This window comes from Eubalaena glacialis, chromosome 1, assembly GCF_028564815.1.
Source record: "Eubalaena glacialis isolate mEubGla1 chromosome 1, mEubGla1.1.hap2.+ XY, whole genome shotgun sequence".
In the NCBI taxonomy this organism is placed as follows: Eukaryota; Metazoa; Chordata; class Mammalia; order Artiodactyla; family Balaenidae; genus Eubalaena; species Eubalaena glacialis.
In genome coordinates this window covers 13,825,803-13,841,785 of record NC_083716.1, presented here as the reverse complement: position 1 = coordinate 13,841,785, position 15,983 = coordinate 13,825,803, and the positions used below count along the sequence as shown (strand labels likewise).

The window sequence follows — 15,983 nt, the reverse complement described above, 5'->3', positions numbered from 1 at the left end:
GAGACACTAGGGGGCGCGCTATCTGAGAAACTCTCAGGAACTGAACGCGCAAGGAGTGCCGCCTGCTTCCCAAGTCCTTGGGGGAAGTTCTGGCACCATCCACTTAGCGCTGGAGCCGGGCCATTCTCGGGGCACTCCCCCTCCTCCTCCTGGCGGGACCTCTGGGGTCCTCCCTCTTCCAGCAGCTCCTGTCCTGCCCACTCCTGGGAGGATGGAGGCTGCGGGGCCGCCTCAAGATAGGAGGTGCTGCTGGGAGGCCCTGAAGAAAATCTTCCCTCGCCTCTGCTTCCACTGCTCCCTGGTGACGTACGCGCTGGTGGGTGCCGCGCTCTTCTCAGCCATTGAGGGCAGCCAGGACCTGGGGGCAGATGACCCAGAGTTTGAGGAGTTCCTGGAGAAGCTCTGTGACATCTTGAAATGCAACAGAACAGGTAGGTGGCGTACCTGGGCAGGGCGGGCCTTTTCTCTCTGGGTAGAGGCAGGCCCCAGAGAGCAGAGAACTACCTTGTAGGAAGCTGAGTCTGGGAGCCCTCTGCTTGCATCCTGCCCATTCCTGGGCAACCTTAGGCAAGTGACTTCTCTCTGGGCCTCAGTTTTCCCCTCTGTAAAATGGGGGTGGGAATAATGGACGGCCTCTCAGGGTTGATGTAAAGAATGTAGGAAAAGTGCTGAGCACCCAGTGGGTGCTCCCTTCCCTTTGCCTCAGCTCCCAACCCCACCCAGACCGGCAGACTCTGAGGAGGATGGATTGCTGGAGATTTGATGAGGTGAGGTGGGGTGGATGGGTGACCAGATCTGGAGCTGTGGGTTCCTAGGCTGGTCCTCAGAACTGCCTGCCCCACCCCGTGATTCAGTTTACAAAGACTGGAATTCAAGGAACAATCCAAATTGGGCTTGGACTGCCAAGATAGTAGCCTGCCCCCTGCTCTCCTACTTCTTGTTTCAAGTGGCCTTTTTTTGTGGTCGGACTCAGGGGAGGAAGGAGGTGTTGTGAGAAGAACTTGGGTCCTGGTTTCTGTCCCAGTTGCTCTCCCAGCTTGCTGTGTGATCTGGGGCAGATTGCCCTCTCTGGGTCTCAGTCTGCCAGGGAGAAGAAGGCCCACAATCTCAGGCCCGCCAATCACAGGGACCCTGTGGGAAGCAGATGAGACAATGGACATGAAGCCTCTTGGAAGGCACAAGGCACTTTATATATGTCCTTATTGCTTTTCATTCATATTTGTCACTTATTTCCATACTGTCCCCTAAAGCTTGGAAAGATGCATTCAACAAAGCAAGATAAAATAACAGAGAGTAAATAAAAGACAAAGGAAAAACAGACTCTAAAGTTCAAGGGAAGAACAGGGTCCCATGGTATGACAGGTCCTCAGCCAGGCTGGTAATGACCCCTCCAACCTGTGGGAGGTCCTTTCAGCAGGGGCGGACCAGAGGCTGATCACAGGTGGCAGAGTCTCCTCTCCGTGGAGGGTCCTACTCCTTCTCTCTGCATCTGTGTCAGACAGACACAAGCCTACTCAGATGACCCCAGGAGATGCCGTCTGCCATCAGACACTCTGAGCCATCACTGGGTCCAGACTGTCGACAAGTTCAGGGCTTTCCAAACCTGGCCACGCATCAGAATCATCCAAGGAGCTGGTCTAAAATACACATTCCCAGGCTCTTCCCCAAACCCACTTAATCAGGATCTCCAGAACCGGGCTGGGAATCTTATTTTTAAAAAGTTTCCTGGGTGATTCTGATGCACAGAATGGTATAGGAAAACAGAGCTGATCCATCCGCATTTTGTACTGATCTTCACTGGAGATTAAAATGCTCAGTAAGTGCTGGTTAGTGCAGACCCTGTGCCAAGTGTTTTTCATGCACTATCTCACTTGATCCTCACACCCACCCTATGAGGTGGATATGAATTGTCCCCGTTTTACAGATCAGGAAACTGAGACACTGGTAGTTAACTTGCCCAAGGTCACCCACTAGAAAATGGAGCCAGGGATTCAAGGATTCAACCCCAGGCGTTTAGATTCCAAAACCATGTCATGCTGCCTCCCTGATGGGGAAACTGAGGCTCAGAAAGAAGCCTCTTGTCCACGACTACAGGAACTAGTCAGGGTCAGAACTGGGTCTAGATTGCAGGTGTCTGGACTCCCAGGTTGGTGCCCATTCAAACGAGTGGTGACTTCCTGCTGTGCCAGGCTCTGTGACATCTTCTTACAACTGTGCCAGCTGGCAGGTGACTTCTGGGATCCCTAAAACCCACTGGCTGCCAGGCCAAAGGTACCATTTGGACACCTCCCTGAGAAACCAGGGCCCCCAGGCCTGCTTCTGCCAAGTCTTCCCAGACATCCTCAGCCAGCTGATCCCAGTATGATCACCGCACTCCATCAGGCTTAATGGCTTCCCGGAGTGGATATGGTTTGCAGTCACGCAAGAGCTTGCATTTCATAAAAACCTTTTTCTTTCAGTTCTCAGACCCGGTGAAAGAGACAGAGCAGAAGTTAGTAGGCCCCTTTGCAAGGCTCAGAAAGTTCAGAAAGGCCACAGGGCAATTCCATGGCTGAGCTCAGGCCGGACCCCCGTGGGCCTCTCTCTTGGGTGCTCAGCACACAGGGTTATGTGGCCTCCTAATCTCTGCAGGTGCTGGAGCAGTGCCTAAACTGCAGAGACATTGAACAAAGGGCTCTGAGATCCTCCATTTAGTGTTGATGAGGGCCACAAGGCAGGGGGCGTGGTCCCTGGGGAAGACGCCCCTTCCCCTGGGCGGGACCTGTTTTAAAGGGTGTAACCTTCTCTCTCACTCTGGTCCTCTCTTTCTGGAGTTGAGGAAGGCAGGAAGCGGGATCTCGGGAAGCTGCTGCAGAAGGTGAAGCCCCAGTGGTTTAGCGGGTCTGCAGACTGGTCCTTCCTGAGCTCGCTCTTTTTCTGCTGAACAGTTATCAGCACAGTGGGTAAGTCCAGGGGCGAGGGCAGGCCTGTGAGAGAAAGCTGGGGGTGGGCACAGGGGAGAGGGGGAGGAGGACCCTTGGTGGGGATGCTGAAGTGTTCAATTCATTTAGTGCAAGAAAGAGCTGTGGAGTGCCTACCCTGTGCTCAGGGAGACGGCAGTGAGCAGGGCTGCCACTGGCCCATTTGTGCGAATGAGAAAAGAATACCCTTCCTTCAGGTGGGCACGGCCCCATTCCCCGGGCAAAGGCCCCAGTGAGCGAGGTGTGGGCTGCGTTTCGGCTTCTTCTTGTCTCCCAGTGAGTGCTCTTGTACAAAACACAACCTGCCGGGTACCTGCCTGCCCAGGTTCCTGGACTCGGGGGCAACCAAACGTGGTCCGTGTGATGTGCTCAGGGTATCGCGGGAGCACAGCTACCCCAGCCTTGGGGCTGGGGAGTGGGTTTCAGAGTCACCAGCATATTGATGGCAGCTGACTCCAAGGGAATGGAGGAGGGCACGGCGTGGAGAGGGAGGACGGTGTGCCAGAGCAGGACCGGAAGCGCCAACAATAGGGCAGAGGAGGAAGGGGAGCTGCAGCGCTAAGGAGAGCTAACAGTTGCCTGCAGGGGCCGTGCTAAGCTGCCTCCTTTAAAGCCCACGGTGAATCAGGTCCGGGAGCCCAGGCCCAGAGAGGTGATGTCAGGGGCCAAGGTCACGCAGTGAGTGGAGCTGGTGCCCACGAGAGCTGTTGAGACTCCAGGTCCAGTGCTCTTTCCCCAAAGTAGGCTGCCAGCTTTGCAGGTCTGTGGGGTGCTGTGGAGACTCTGCTTACCCCTGCTCGGGGAGCCCCAGGGAGAGCCTCGCTATGCCTGGAAGCAGGGGCCGCTCAGATTCCTGTGTCCCGTTGGAGTGGATGACAGTGCCCAGAAGGGAAGGACTTGGGGAGAGGAAGGAGCTGGCCTCACCCTGTTCCCTGCACTTGCTTTATACGTGTCTCCAGCCTCCAAGCAAGGGAAAGACTCCTGTGCAAGACATTGTCCCAGCGAAGTCCCTTCCGGAGCCCCGGGCAGAGGGGAGGGTGTGGAGGCAGAGCTGCTTCCCTACAGTGACCACTTGCACGTTTTAAGATGGGCTCTGTGGACCCTCAAAGCCACACATCCTCCTCTTGGTGGCTGCACAAAGGGTGGGCTCCTGTGTGACACCGGACACTGGAACTGGGCTGTGGAGATGGCCTTTGCTTCTTCCCTCCCTCCCTCCCTTCCTCCTTTCCTTCTCTCCTTCCTTCCTTCACAAATACCGAACGCCTATGATTGCAACAGCAGCGGCTGCGCTGGCTAACGCATGTGTATTTAAGACTCATCAGGCTCCATTTTAAGTTCTTTGTGATGATTAGCCCGTTCATACCTCGCAACAACCCTGAGGTAGCTGTTGTTATTATTCCCACTCTCTGAGGCAAGGCAGGTCCACCGTTTTTGCAAGGGGACACAGCTCATGTCTGTCTGGGTCCAGGCTGTCTGGGTCTTAACCTGAAACCCCACTGCCTCTCCCTGTACATGACTTTTTCTGTGCCTGGCATGGGGCTGAACTAGCTGGATGCCTCCCCGCCCTGGTGGGCCTCTGAGTCTAATGGCGGCGGGGACAATGGACAGCTAAGCACACAGACGTGCCCAAGAGGAGAAGCTTGAGCTGTGGAAGTGGGTGAAACAGGATGGGGGAGGGTGGTCCTGATTTTCGGGGATGGGGGAGAGGCTTGTCTGAGGAAGTGACCTTTTTTTTAAAAAAAAAAAATTATTTATTTATTTATTTATGGCTGTGTTGGATCTTCGCTTCTGTGCGAGGGCTTTCTCCAGTTGCGGCAAGTGGGGGCTACTCTTCATCGCGGTGCGCGGGCCTCTCACTATCGCGGCCTCTCCTGTTGCGGAGCACAGGCTCCAGACGCGCAGGCTCAGCAATTGTGGCTCACGGGCCCAGCTGCTCCGCGGCATGTGGGATCCTCCCAGACCAGGGCTCGAACCCGTGTCCCCTGCATCGGCAGGCAGATTCTCAACCACTGCGCCACCAGGGAAGCAGGCAGATTCTCAACCACTGCGCCACCAGGGAAGCCCCAGGAAGTGACCTTTGAGTTGAAGGATCTGTGGAGATTAACCAGGCAAAGAAGGCTGAGAGAGCTTTCCAGCCAGGCAGCAGGCAAAGCTCCGGGGCTTAGAGGCCCCTCTGAGGACGAGACCACTGAGGCTGGCGGGCTGTGAGAAGCGGGGCTGGTCTTGCACTCAGGCACCGTGTCCTTGGGCCAGCGTCGGAGGACCTTCTAGTAACTAAGGGCCCCAGCTTCCCTCTGCAGTGCGGCAGCAGGGTGGGCCAGGTGCAGGGGCCAAGCCAGGCCTGGCAGGAGCCACCCCTGCTGGTGGTGAGGGGGTCACAGGAGTGGAGGTGGTGGAGCTGCCCTCGGCCACGGGTCAGGGGCTCCTGGGTCAGCGTCCCCACCAAGAGTGTGACTCGTTGCTCAGCCCCTGCCCCTCTTGGGCAGCGAAAAGTACTGGGGCCCCATCTTCATTCAAGAGAGCATCAATTCAAGAGAATACCGATCCCCGGGGGGCCTGAGCTCACAAGGGCTGTGGCTGGGCACTCGTCCCGGGGTCCCCTCACACTCGGGGTAGAGGTGGAGCACAGTGGCCAGCTGCGGACTCTGGAGGCCAGCCATCTTGGGTCAGAGCTGTGTGACCTCCAGTGAGCAATTTAGCCCGTCTGAGCCTTGTTCCCTAATCTATAACTCCTCCCAGACCTGCCTCTGTGGGTCAGTGTGAGGATCAGCTGCGACTGACTGACAGAAAACCCAACCCAGTTGGCTTAAACTGCAAGGAAAATGTGTCACCTCCCAAGTAGGAAGTCCAGTGGGGGACAGCTCTCAGGCTGCTTGATGTGCAGCTCAGCTGTGACATTGACTATCAGGTTCTCTCCATCCTGCTCAGCGGGTCACAAGATGGTCACCAAGGTCCACTTCCCGTCCGGGCATAATTGCATCTCATAGATAGAGAAAAGGCTGGCTGTCATAATCAGCAAGAAACTCTTCCTGGAAGCCTCCCACCCCCCAAGCCAGTCCCTGGCAAGGGGATTGGATTACCAGGATGACTTAGACAGATCGGATCTATCTCTAAATCGGGTGAGAGAGCAGCGGCATTCCAGGGAAAGATGGGGGAATGGCTGCTGGGTGGACGACCTGTGCCTACTGCAACACGCTTTCTTAAATGGGCACATATGCCTGTGTCCAAGGGCGCCCCCATGTGGTTTCTTTCAGAACCGGTCTCATTCACCTGAATGTTGATCCAAGCAGGGACAGGTCAGGAGCAGAAAGAATAACAGTAACTTAATAGCTGCACTACGGAGCACTTACCAGCGCCAGGCGTTGTGCCAATGTGCTTTATATGCATGATTTTGTTTAATTCTCATGACAGCCCCACGAGGTAAGTGCTGTGACTGTCCCATTCAGCAGTGACCTTGGGCTCTGGGAGGGAAGTCGTTTCGAGCAGGGTAGAAGCAGGGCACAGCTGGCCTTTTCAGGGACCCCAGAGCTCCAGGGGATGCTTTGAGAAACAACAGTTACAGGGGGTCAGCAAGCGCGAGGAAGAGACTGGAAGCAAACTGGGCTTGAGAGTATCGGGTTTCGTTAGGTTTTTTCTCAAGAACAAAAGGGGACTGATCTAAGGCAGCGTTTTTTAGCCTTGGCACTATTGGCATCTTGGACTAGAGGATTCTCTGTGGCGGGGACTGTCCCTCGCATTCATTGTAGGATGTTTGGAAGTATCCCTGGCCTCTACCCACCAGAGGCACCCACCTTTTCCTCTGCTGTCTTCGCCAGTTGCAACAGCCAAAAATGTCTCCAGACATTGCCAAATGGCCCTTGGGGGGCCAAACTGCCCCCTGTTGAGAACCAGTGATGTAATGCAATGATTATTAAAGCGTGGTCCCTGGACCAATGGCGTGAGCATCACCAGAGAGAACTTGTTACAGATACAAATTAATTTCCAGGCCCCATCCTCGATCTACTGAGTCAGAAACTATGGATGTGGGACCAGTGATCTGTGTTTTAGCCAGTTCTCCAGGTGATTCTGATGCACGTAGATGTTTGAGAAGCACCCTCCTGGGGCAAGTGTTCTCAGGCCAGGCTGCACATCAGATTTGCCTGGATATCTTTTACACGCCCCCATGCCTGGACCCCACACCAATCACGTCAGACTTACTAGGGACAGACCCAGGCATCAGTAGTTTTCAGAGCCCTCCAGGTGATTCTAATGGTCATCCAGGCTATGAACCACTGACCTAATGGAAATGCATTAGCTTGGTTTATATCCCAAGAAAACGATGCTGCCACTCATGGTACAAGTCCATTAAGACATCAAGCCATCCAGTGATTACAATTGGAAGAGGATTGGGGAAGGTTCTTCGCTGCCTGTAATCAATAATGGTCCTGCTGGTAATACTGCTTCCTGCCCTGCATCTCTGGGTCACCTGAAATGCACCTGGCCTTGATGCTGCAAAAGGGACCCCTGAAAGATATGAGGTTGGTCAATCCCCAGTCATTCCCAATTGGATCAGCCCCCTTGGATTAGGAAGTGTATGGGCTGTTAAATACTCACAGGCTAAGTGGCGTGGACTGATGGAATTGGAATATCGGCATGCATTATAAGAAATAATATGATTTTCCATTATGCGTTTTAGCATTCAGTAGTTGGGTAGGCAATACATTTCCTTCATAGGGGCCTGTGCTCTCTGAGACTTACTTCCTTGATGCTTTCTCTGCAATGTGGCATGTCCTCTGGATTGTAAGCATATTCCACCCAGAGGCAGCCACAATGACTTTGTTTATAATCCACTAAACCCACCTTTGCCAAGGAGAGCGTGCGTGTGGAGGGAGGTCTTCAGGCGAGGGGTGCCCACAGGCTGTGGGCTGTGCGACTCCGGGCGTGTCACCTGACTCCCCTGTTCCTTGTCCATTAAATGCAGTAACAACGGTGGTTGCCAGCATTACGGTGGTTGCCAGCATTAGGGGTTCTGCTATGCGGGGAATTCTGACTCTAAAAGGCACTTTACTCCATAAATCCTGTAAGAAATGTGATATTCTTTTGTTTAAATAAAATAGATCTCACCCTGGGACTCCATCCTGGAGGCTGGGGGGCTTCCACTGGGGAGCCTCTTCTGACTTTCCTAGGGGTGCACGAGAGCTGGGGGCTTCCAGGCAACATCTGGAAAACAGGGTAGCTGCCTGCCCCCGGGCCCTGCTGCTGACACCCCTAAGGACTGCAAGGCCTGTGACAAGCTCAGGAGCAGGGATATTTGCTGACACCGGGGCCTAGGCTCCTGAGACTCCACGGCCAGGCCTCTCTGAGCTCCTGCCCCGCCACGAGGGGCTCCAGGCTCCCTCCTCTCTTCTCTTCCCTGCTCCGGAGAATCTCTCCTCACCCTCCACAATCACCCTGGCTAGAGCGAGCCACTCCCTGGTGTGCCCGAGGCTGCCATGGTTTTAGCATTTAAGGGTTTACCAGAACATGAGGCTTTCAGTCCTGGGCACATTGGGCTGTTGGTCATCCTCTCCAGGGCCCCGCTCTGTCCCCAACCCCCTCCCTCTCCCTGAGACCCCACCCCACCCCCATCTCCTCAGTGGTTCTGGGCTTTCACCGAAGCCTGGACAAGATGCTGTCCTGAGGTCACTTCTGCAACCTTCTCTCCCTGAGGGGAGGGCTGAGCTGCTGGAGACCTGCAGGGAACGGGGAAGGGAAAGAGAGGCAACAGAAACCCTGGGCACCCCCTCAGAACGTCCGGCCCTGCGGAACAGCCTCGGGTTTCTGACGGGAGGTTTAGCCAGTGCAGGCTCACTCCTGAGCCTGGTGCCCTTGGGTCCTGTTGGACAGGTGGGGAGCTGAGTTCAAGGCTTTGCTTCCCGCTCGACTAGGAGCTCCCAGAGGGCGTGACCTCTGCCTGTTCCTCATTGTATCCCAATCCCACCCACGAAAGCCTGGCATAGCGTAGGTGCTCAATAAATGCAAATCCAGGAGGGATGCCTTTGTTCTAATCTGTTGGTCTGCTCTTACACATCTTGTTACTGATCTCCACTTGTAATTGCATACTCACGAGGGTGGTTATTCGATTCATATCTGCTTTGCTCACCACTGTGTCCCAGTGCATGCAGTAAGCACTCACGTGCACAAACAGTATGAATGCACAGAGAGTTCACCACCCCTGCCGTCAAATGGTACCTCATGGACGCGGTCAGGGTGGCGTGGAGTGCCCTGGGAGGGGTGCACAGCGATGCGACCTGGTGAGGGCCACAGCCCTCTTCCAGAACCCTGCTGAAGATGGGCAGCCTGATCCCGTGCGTATGCCTGGAGGGCGGAGGTTGAGGCCAGAGTTTGCACAGGAAGCTGCAGCCCTGGAGGAGGTTGGGGCTGAGCCAGCCTGGGAATTGCCTTCCAATTAATTTACATAATTAGGCTGGGTTTTTCTGTATTAGTCATCCTTTATGACACCAAAAATTAAACATAGGCATTAAATACAGAAGCTTCTCCTCTTTGTCGAAGGCAGTGAGCTTGCCCACTCCAGAAGATCCAACGACTTGCGCTGTGGGGTTCGACATCCCTCTGATCTCGCCCTCTCTAGACACGAGGTGGGGGGGGGGCCCTGGGGTGATGGGAGGAGGGGGCTCCTGAAGAGCATGGAGGCTTCAACCTCTCTTTGCTTGACAATCCTGTTCTTGATGGTTGGAGGGTCCCACCCCCTCGGTGCTCCTGGCCCAGCGGAGGGAGCTGGCTTGGGAACTGGATGGCCCTGGGGGTTTGACCCCCAACTCCACACTTTATCACACGTATGCTCTTGGCTAAGTCCCTTCACTTCTCTGAGCCTCAGTTTCCCCATCTGTAATGGTGATAACACCTACCGATGAAGGCTGGTTAATACCCAACCCACAGTAAATGCTCAAAAAAAACAGCTGTTAGAATGAGGACACCAACCTCCCGAGAATGACACACTCACTGCGTGTGAGGTGCTGGTCTCTTGTAATCCTTCCAGCTGGTCAATAGACAAAGCAGGTATTGTCATCCCCATTTTACAGGTAAGACACCTGAAAATGTGAGCAGTCACGTAACTTTCTAGTAAATGGCACAGCTGGAGTTGGAGACGAGGTGGGTAAGATTCTAGATGCTGGGGTCCTCAACGTTTCACTCTGGTTTATGAACACGTCTGACCTGCCGAGTCACAAACGGCTCTGAGGGCAGCCATTGTATTTTAGTCACCGTCCCGCTTTCCACCGTCCCAAACACCGTGCTGTACACACTGCTGTACACGCCACTGGCACATAATAAGTGCCTATTATATAGAAACAAACACAGAGGCCCAGACACCCCAGGAAGGACAAGGGTGGCTTCGTAAAAACCGATGCCTTCATGGAGGATGATGGAGGTGAGGGTTGTGTTTGCAAAGCCCGCACGTCCTGTCACCTGTGCTCTTCCTAGCCCTCCAGGTGGGCTGGGCCCATCCTCCTTCAGGTGCTCAGAAATGGCAAAATGCAAGGCAGTCAGCTCCTCCCAAACACGGGGTTGTCTCCTGCCAAGGACATTGTGGGTCCAAGATCTGGACATGAGTCGTCCCTTATCCTAAAGAGAAGCTGGGTTTCACCTCCTGCTCCCCCAGCAAAGCAGACCTAATGTCAGACAAGTGGATGAATGTTTTAAGATGAATATTTTTAAACATGTTGTGCAAGATGTCATATGCCAGGGAAAGGAAATGGCAGAAGGTCTCTTTAAAGCTTTTTTTTTTTTTTTAAAGGAACCATTTTGAGATATGTCAGAGCACACGGTTCTTTTTTTTTTTTTTAATTTTATTTATTTGTGGCTGTGTTGGGTCTTCGTTTCTGTGCGAGGGCTCTCTCTAGTTGTGGCAAGCGGGGGCCGCTCTTCATCGCGGTGCGCGGGCCTCTATCGCGGCCTCTCTTGTTGCGGAGCACAGGCTCCAGACACGCAGGCTCAGCAATTGTGGCTCACGGGCCCAGTTGCTCTGCGGCATGTGGCATCTTCCCAGACCAGGGCTCAAACCCGTGTCCCCTGCATTGGCAGGCAGATTCTCAACCACTACGCCACCAGGGAAGCCCCTCTTTAAAGCTTTCTGAGCAGGGGAGGGGGAAGAGCAGCCGGCAGTCCCGGTCTCTGCCCTCTTTTTCAGGTTGCGGCAACACCTACCCTGTCACCAGGCTCGGCGAGTACCTGTGCATGCTCTATGCTCTCTTTGGCATCCCCCTGATGTTCCTGGTCCTCACAGACACAGGCGACATCCTGGCAACCATCTTAGCCATGTCCTACCACCAATTCCAAAAACTCCCTTTCCTCCCCCCTCCCCTTCCCAAGTGGCGCTCCAGACCCCCCTGCGAAAGACGACCTGACACCAATTCCATAGACGAAGCCATCCCGAGGATTGCCATCAACGACCCAGAGCTCCCGGGCCCCAAACCTGCCCCGTCAATCCCAAGCAGCAACATGGAGCTGTTCGAGAGACTTCTAGCACAAGAGAAAGGGAACACACTGCAGGTGCCCCCTCAGGCCATGGAGAGGAGCTCTTCGTGTCCTGAGCTGGTGTCCGGGAGACTCTCGTACTCCATCATCAACAACCTGGATGAGGCGGGGCTGCAGGTGGAGAGGCTGGACATCCCCCTCCCCATCATCGCCTTGTGGTCTTCGCCTACATTTCCTGTGCAGCTGCCATCCTCCCCATCTGGGAGAAGCAGCTGAACTTCGAAAATGCCTTCTATTTCTGCTTTGTCACGCTGACCACCATTGGGTTTGGGGACATTGTTTTAGAACACCCTCACTTCTTCTTGTTCTTCTCCATTTATATCATCGTTGGGACGGAGATTGTGCGCATGGCTTTCAAGTTGGTGCAAAACAGGCTGATTCACATCTACAAAAATGTCATGCTGTTCTTTGCAAATGGGAAGTGTTACGATCCTGTTAAAAAGTGAAGGCTCCGTCGACTCTCGTGTGATGATGCTGGCCCAGCTGGCTGTCTTGTCTTTTGGGACAGTGTAGTTAGAGCTGGTGGCACTGCAGCCCATCACCTGAGGCCTCAGAGTCACACCCTGCATGACAGCTGATTTCAGTCTCGAGGCCCTGCAGAAATATGGCCAATGCCCTTCCTATCAGGACATTAGACAAAAACTGTCACCATCCTCCAAAGTTCAATTAATTGCCCTGTCTTCATTTTTCAAAAGCCCCACCTAATGTAGATGAAACCACCTTACAGATGTCACTGGATTTCTTGCAACATGAGAAAAAATTTACCTTTTGTTTTTGCAATTTGTACTTTCAGCTAAATTAAAATCTTCCTGAGCCGCTCCCCATTTACCCTTGATGAAACAGGGCTATTCTGAGCCACCTCTTTTCTTGAATGACTGCATGAATGGGATCAGCCCAATCCCAGCCCTTGTAAAATACACTGATGGCACTGAGAGGAATTGTCACCTGTGTTCACAGGGGCCTGGGATAGCTCCTGATTACCAGATTCGGTGTAGACCAGTGTTCTCACCAAGCAGCACATGATCGCACCTCCTGAATGAGTTGGCATGTGAAAGTGTTGATGCTTATGTGAGTGGATGGGTACGTGTAAGGGTTGGCACTCATTGGTGGCTGTACTCGTGACCTGTTCATGAATGAGTTGGCATGTGAATGGGGCATCTGCGTGGCAGATGCTGTAAGTGCCTCACCCATATGGCCTGGTACTCCAGTTCCCTTTGCCTGAGGACTTTCTCTGGCCACTAAAGCATAAGCATGCGCAGGGCAGGCTAGAAGTGCCGAGGGATGAACGCTCCTGGGAGCAGCCCTGAACCAGTGACCGACGGGAGTGGGTGGATGTATGGCCCCAGCTTCTTGTGCCACGTTCAACACCGTCTCCCCCAGGGGGATCAAGCCTCACTTGCCCAAGAGTCCACCCTGTATGGCTTCCTTCATTTCTCTGTCTCCTGTCTCCCCTCCTCTTGAGATCACCCCCAGATAACCCACTTGCACACAAAGCTTTGTCTCAGAGTCACTGCTGGGGACCCCAGCCTGGGAGAGGATGTTCCAAACTGGTGTATGAACTGGTTGGCCCACGCACGCAGTACTACAAGTGTCACACTGTTTCCCTAGTCAGTTATTAGAAATGTCTTATTTGAGAGAATCAAAGTTTCTTGAATGCTTCTTTGAGAGAATCTTGGGAAAATCAGCTTGTGTCCTGTGATTGGCCAAATTAGTCAGCTCCTGGGTAAATGGTGAATTTTGCTGCAGGGTATAGAACAAAAATCGCAAAAACCAATGAAAAGTGCCGGGAGGTTCCAGCTTGAAAAGAAAGGAAGTCAGCAATCCGAAGGGGCTGCAGGCCTTCCTTTCTGGATCTTTCTTCCTCTTCCCCAAACCTATTAGGTTTTTTTGCCCCTTCAGCTCTTTAAGACCTACCTCAGGAAATGGAATTGACACGGTGTGAACAAGAACCACTGAAAGACATGGGATTTCAGGCAGCAGCCACTGGGACTAGGGTTTCTGTGGAGTTTCTTGACATCCCTGAAGTCACAGTCGCCCAGTTTCTGTGCAGCAAAGCCCCTCAAACCCAAAGGTAATCAAGACTGGCCACTCAAGTGAGAGCACAGGATCAGATTCAAAGTTCAGTTTGGCAAACGTTCATTGAGTGCTTGCTGTTTTCCAGGCTCAAAGAGGATTCCAAAGATAATGAGGCATATCCTCAGAAACATGGAGGTAATAGCAGGTGATATTCAATCTCTCAGCCCCTCCCTTCCTAAGGCAGTAGAGACTCCTGTTCAAATGCAAACATGGAGTTTGTCAGGGACACATATTATGTAAATTGAAGGTCACTATCATTTGCTTACTTCATTTGCTACTGGGTATTCTTCTGTGGTTCTGAGGAAATGGCCCAGCATGCCTTCCTGCTCCTCATTTCTTGCATCTCTGCCCTACACACCCCATGTTCCATCTACCTCGGGCTTTTTATTCCCATACCCCTGGGCAGGAATGTAAACTCATTCCTCCAAGCCTTTGCTTGGTGGTTCTCAACTTTGCCTGTACACTGACACCTGGGGGCTTCAAAGAATTCATGTGTCTCCCCATCTCTCTCCCCCTGAGATTCAGAAGTCATTGGTCGGGGGTGCCACCTGAGCCATTTAAAAGGTCCCCGATCGACCCCAGTGTGTGGTCAGAGTTGAGAACTTTGCTCTAGCTGCTCTCTCAGCCTGAATGCCCTTCTCCCTTCTAGGACTGATGAAGCCTTAAGTTCATGCCTCAGCACACATGTCCCCTCCTCTGGGTAGTGTCCCCTGACTCCTGGTCTCCCCTATGCACCCACTGCATCCACTGTCACCCCTTCCTCTGTTATAGGATTTTAACTAGGGCCTCTCCAAACTCAGAGCTGCCCGAATGAAATGATTGTCTTTTTCACCATCATTGTCTCTCTTTTAATCCTCCCATCCGTACTCCGCAGTGCCTGCCACATACGGGAGAACTCTGGGCAGAACTTAGGTGCACAAATGCCAAGGAGGGCAGCCACCACTTAACCGCACACCGGCCACATCCAGACCCCAAGCTGGGTCCTTTCCCAAGTGGCCACCAGGTGGGCGTTGCCAGACCGCGCAGGGCCCGCACTCTGAGGCCAGCAGGTGGTGCATCCGTAGCCCGGGCCCTCGGAGGAAGGGGCCCCTGGGCGCCGGCAAGAAGAGTGTCGGGTCCCTGTCCTCGCCGTGGACACCCGGGGAAGCAACGCCTCGGACCACGTCCTCAGAGCATCCCTCTCAAGGGGGCACCTCGGACGGCTGTCCCGCATCTCTCAAATCACACGTCCTGCCAAGCTCCTATGAGTGCCTGAAATGTTACCACTCGAGTCTCAGCCACTTGACAGGTGGCGTCCTGTCAGTAATTCTGCCATTAGCTCCCTTTCGCCCTGGATGCTTCTCAGATCCACCAGCCTCATTAGAGAGAGCAGGGCCTTCCGGACCTTATGGAGCTTGCAAGAAAGACACCTGGAAGTTTCTACAATGTGCAGGTGCCCTGTCCCACCTGAAATCTGCTGGGTGGGAGGCCCTGGGAGTGATGCCCAAGAATGGCTGCTGTCGGGGGCTGCGGTTCACTTTCTCTCTCTCAGCTGCGGAGGGGGATTCTCACTGAGAGGCACCGTCCTAAGTGGGAGGGTGGAGAGGCCCAGGGCCAGGCATGCTCTGACCGGAAGGGGCTTGGGGAGGCCTAGTGCTTCCTGGGAGGACTGCTGGGGACAGAGGGACTAGGAGACAGAAGACCTGGCCGGAGTGCCAGTCCTGGCTGTGGCCCTGCTTCTGGGTCTCTCCAGAGAGGAGAGGATTGTCCTGGGCAGCCCCTGTGGTCCTGCTGACCCGCACGCCTGCCCCCCTCCCCCTCCCCGCGCCCACCCACCAGCCAGGGTTTGAGTAGCTGCTGCTTTGATGGGTGGGAAGTAGGACTGCTTGCCTAGGAGACTGGCTCATAGGCTGCTGGATGCATTGCTCTGACCTTGGCCTCAGCTTGGGAGGGTGCCTAGCAGATGGGAAGAAGCTTTAATGAGCAACTAATATGTGCCAGGCTCTCTGCCCACGTTACACATTTAAACCTTTTAGCTATATTTGAGGGGTTCACGGTGAAATGGCCCTGGCATGGTGTTGGCGTGTAGTAGGTACTTGGTATACGTCCGTGGTGTGAATAAATCCCTATGACTAATCTACAGAGAAGGTAAATATTGGTGCTCGGATCAGAGCCTTTGCCCCTGAACGCTTGTGCCAGACCACTGGGGTGGGTAACAGTGTCCCCTCTGCAGTTGGGGTTGATCTGGGAGAGGCAGCAGTGAGTGGCGGCGTGAAGCGAGATCTTAATTCCCTGCCCAGGAATTGAACCTGGGTAGCCTGGATGAAAACTAGGAATCTTAGCCACCACACCCTCTGGCTCTTGCCCCCAGTGAAAAATGCCTTTCTCACAGAGGCAGAACTGTAAAAACAGGTACAATGTTTATTATTAGAGACACAGCAAAACAAGTGGGAG

The 15,983-nt window shown here is 53.9% G+C and overlaps 1 protein-coding gene across 1 annotated transcript; it reads left to right on the top strand.

The window, feature by feature from the left end:
- Positions 1-211: 211 nt before the first annotated feature.
- On the top strand, positions 212-11,920 carry KCNK18 (potassium two pore domain channel subfamily K member 18). The gene is given in 4 exon segments (XM_061192943.1): positions 212-431; positions 2,814-2,942; positions 11,128-11,628; positions 11,631-11,920. Coding segments are annotated over 4 exon segments (1,140 nt in total).
- Positions 11,921-15,983: the final 4,063 nt, after the last annotated feature.